This window comes from Belonocnema kinseyi, chromosome 4 (assembly GCF_010883055.1).
Source record: "Belonocnema kinseyi isolate 2016_QV_RU_SX_M_011 chromosome 4, B_treatae_v1, whole genome shotgun sequence".
In the NCBI taxonomy this organism is placed as follows: domain Eukaryota; kingdom Metazoa; phylum Arthropoda; class Insecta; order Hymenoptera; family Cynipidae; genus Belonocnema; species Belonocnema kinseyi.
The window spans coordinates 1058210-1062442 of NC_046660.1; the positions used below are offsets into that span (position 1 = coordinate 1058210).

Below are 4233 nucleotides of genomic sequence, written 5' to 3' on the forward strand. Positions count from 1 at the left end.
TTCTTGTTGAAATTTCAAATTTGTTGGTTAATGTAATAACATTAAATGTGTAAACATTCGTAGTGGTCCTGAGTCGGCACCAAACAGGTGGTCCTCAGTCGGCACCCTTCTTCGGTTAATTTTTTTGTTGTTTGTTTGTTATCTTTTGTTGTGTCTAGTTGGTTTTTGTTTCAGTTGTTTTTAGTTAAAAATTAAGAATATATATATATTTTGTTGAAAATTCGTTCATTTTTGTAGAAATGAATCTTCTTGGTGGAAAATTCTTTTTACTGAAAAATTCAACAATTTCGTTGAAAATTAATTTTTCTGTTTAAAATTTATATTTTCAAGTTGAGATTTCAACTGTTTCGTTGGAAATCCACATTTCTGGGTTAAAACTTCCATTATTTTATAGAAAATTCGCCTTTTTCACTTGAAAATTCAACAATTTAGTTAAAATTGATTCTTTTCCTTGAATTAGTTGAAAATTCAACTGTTTTACAAAAAATTCTTGTTTTTGGCTCAAAAATTCAATAATTTTGTTAAATTTTTTTTTCTTGTTGAAATTTTAAATTTGTTGGTTAATGTAATAATATTAAATGTGTAAACATTCGTAGGGGTCCTGAGTCTGCACCAAACAGGTGGTCCTGAGTCGGCAGCCTTTTTTTGTTTGGCTTTTTTTGTTATTTGTGTGTTACTTTATTTTGTTGTGTTTCAATTGTATGTCACCTGTCTATTATTGATTTTTCAGTTGTTTTAGTTAAACATTCAACTTTTAAATTAATTATTTAAAGAATTTGTTAATGTTTTTAGCCATTTTTTCTTAGAATAGAGTTAGAAAGTCGCGATTTTTTCGAATTTTTCAAACAGGCTTTTCTTAAACTTTCAACTTTTTGTATGTTTTTCAATTAGAGTGAAATAATAATTAATTGAAGGTAATAAACATCATTGTTTAAACAATTTATTATTGTTTTTAATATTATTCTCTTCAAATAATGTGAGAAAGATGCCAGTTTTTTCTCAAATATTGATTTTTTGTACCATTTTTATCTAAAGTGAGTTAATAATTAATGCAATTTAGCAAACATAATTGTTTAAATAAATTATTATCTTTTATAGCTTTCTTCTTCTATTTTAATGCTAGATTGTTGCGGTTTTTTTTCTTAAATTTTTAAGTTTTCCTTCAAGTTCCACTTAGTAAGGTAAAAATTAATTGAAACAAACAAATATTACTGTTTAAACTATTATTGTTTATAACTATTTTCCCTTAGATAATTGTTTGAAATTTGCGGCTGTTTTTGAAATTTTTTATTTTGCTTTGGCTTTTTAGTTTTAAGGAAATAATAAATAAACATTAGAGATAATCATTTTTAAACAATATATTTCTTTTTTGTGAATATATAATTATTTTTTCAAATAAAAAAGGATTTTTGAAATATTATTCAAATTTATTGTATGGATAAATGTAAATTTTTCTCGAAGTCAAAGAAAAGCTGAACATTGCAGAAAACCTTGAAACTTTCTAGCATTATTCTGAAAAAAGATAGTTATAAATAATAATAATAATCTTTCTAAATAATTATTCTAGATAAATTGCATTAATAATTATTAACTCACACTTGGCGAAAAATGGACAAAGGCTCGAAAATTACGGAAAAAGTTGCAACTACGTATTTAGCATTACTATAGGAAAAATAATTACGTGCATAAACAATAATTATTTGTTTTATCAATTATTTTTTAAAATTTTAATAATTATTTCCACACTCTGAGTAACAAATGGATAAGAAATTGAAAAACTAAGAAAAAACCGCAACTATCTGTAGTCATTACTATAGAAAAAGATAATTATAAACGATAATAATTTTGTTAAATAATTATTTTTGTTGAATTTCATTCATTATCGCGCTTTTAACAAAAAGTTGACAAAACGCAAAAAATTCTACACAAAAACGCAACAATCCAGCGTTAATATAAGAGGAGATAATTATAAACAATTATAACTTGTTTAAACAATTGTTTTACTCAATTTTTATTCATTATTATCATACTCTCAGTAAAAAGAGGGCAAAAAGTTAAAAATTTCAGAAAAAAACCATAACTATCGCGCATTATTCAAAGAAAATATAATAAAAAATTGTTTAAACAATTCTGTTTGTTCATTTGAATCAATTATTATCTCACTATAATTAAAAAGTAAAACGAAATTGGAAAATTTGAGGAAAAAACAGCAACTTTCTAGCAATATTGTCAGAAAATATTGTTATATATTGTTTAAACAAATTATTATTGTTTATAAATATGTTTTCCTATAGTAATGCTAGAATGTTGCGGTTTTCCTGAATTTTCAAACTTTTTATTCACATTTTATTTAGTCAGATACACATTAACGTAACTTAACAAACGTAATTGTTTAAATAATTAATTATTGATTATAACTAATTTCTCTTAGAAAAATGCTAGATAGTTGTGTTTTTTTCTGAAATTTTCAACCTTACTTTGGCTTTTCATTTATGAATAAATAATCAATTAAAAATAGAGAGAATAATTTTTTAAACAATCTCTTTCTTTTCTTAAATATATTTTTTCTGAAATAAAACGGATATTTGTAATATTTTTATAATTTTTTATATAAATTTTATTAAACGTATATTTTTTTAAGTAATTACTGATAGTCTCTTTGTTTAAAGTAGTATTAATATTTATTATTTGTTCCTAACTAGAAAGTCAAAGAAAAGTTGCAAATTTTAGAAAACGTCGCACTTCGCAGCATTGTTAAATAAATAATAATAAATTATTTAGGCAATTACGCTTGTTAACTCACGTTAATTATTATCTCACTAAGTAAAATTTGAAAAAAACTTTTAAAATTTAGGAAAAACCCCAAATTTCCAGTACTATTCAAAGATAATATTATTAAAAATGATAAAAAATTGTTTTAACATTTTTTTTTTAACTTGAAATAATTAATACCTCATTTGAATTGAAAAGCGGAAAGAAAAGGTAAAAATTTGGAGAAAAAACGACAACTTTCTAGCATTTGTCTAAAAAAATATTATTATGAATGATAATAAATTGTTTAAACAATAGGCTATAGAAAAATCCAATTTTTCACCTATGGGGGGTTTTTGGGGCCCTATAAATCAGACTTATGGGAATGATATTTCAAAATAAAGTATTCATTTGTCTTTGATTATGAAGCGAAATTTTGAGTTTCAACTCGATTCAACTAATTTTCACGATTCTAAATAAAATTTACAAAAAACGTATTTTTTTCTTTTTTTTTAACGCTTTTATTTTTTTTCTAGATTTAAACCAATTCAAGGACGATATATATGAAAATGCAAGAAAAAAATTTCCAGTGCATTTTTGGATCACTCTTTTTTTCAATAAATATTTTTTTAAACATTTTCTAAAATGTTTTTTCTAATTTAATTAAAATTCCTATTTCAATGAATCTTTTTCCTTTTCTAGGGCAGAAGAAGTTCAAAGGGCTGGTCAACTTTATGCCGCATTTAGTAAATACATGAGTTCAATTGGTCCTGCCTCTACGTGACACTTGAAATTTTGTTTGAAAAATCTTCTGAAAAAAAATGTTGCCAGAAACGCTTCCTTGTAAAATGTAAAGTTATATTGAATTGTGAAATAAAATGATGTATTTTTGTGAAGTTTAATATTTTGTATTGGTAGTGGTCTTGAACTTGAAAAAAATAAGTACGTAGGAAAAATGAGCTGCGTGGCTGAAAACAAGACAATGTCATTCATGTCATCGTTCCGAGCATTCATTAAAGTCTATTCGCGAGAATAATTTGTAATCAGTTCCTGTTAACGGCTCTACGCGAATTGCAATCCTTGAACTAATGATATTATGGAAATGGAGATCAACTTCCGCATTGGCGACACTTCGATTTCGAAGAAGTCGTTTAGTTCTTTTTTTATTGACTATTGATCGATAGTCCATTTGTTTACAACTTTGTTTTCATATTATTACGAAACATCACTTTTCTGAATAAACTAACTCGCACCCGATAGAAATGAATAATTACTTCAAAATCAAAGATTTTCACTTTTTTCTCAAAGCTCATGATTCTTTTTCGTTTTGTCGTTAGGTTTGCCCAAAAGCAAAACCGAGCAGATTTAAAAAACTGCGCCTTGTTCGGACATGTTGAGAGAATGCCAAATGAACGACTAACGAAACAAGTGTATCAAGGTAAAGTAAATGGCAGCGTACCCAGAGGTAGACCGCGGAAAGAA

The 4233-nt window shown here is 25.4% G+C and overlaps 1 protein-coding gene across 1 annotated transcript in view; it reads left to right on the plus strand.

The window, feature by feature from the left end:
• Positions 1-3592, plus strand: part of LOC117171559 (leucine-rich repeat-containing protein 45-like) — an 18819-nt gene extending 15227 nt beyond the window's left edge. The window contains exon 3 of the mRNA XM_033358987.1: positions 3454-3592. Coding sequence (XP_033214878.1) covers positions 3454-3535 — 82 coding nt within the window. The 3' untranslated portion in view covers positions 3536-3592. The remainder of the gene's footprint in view (positions 1-3453) is intronic.
• Positions 3593-4233: the final 641 nt, after the last annotated feature.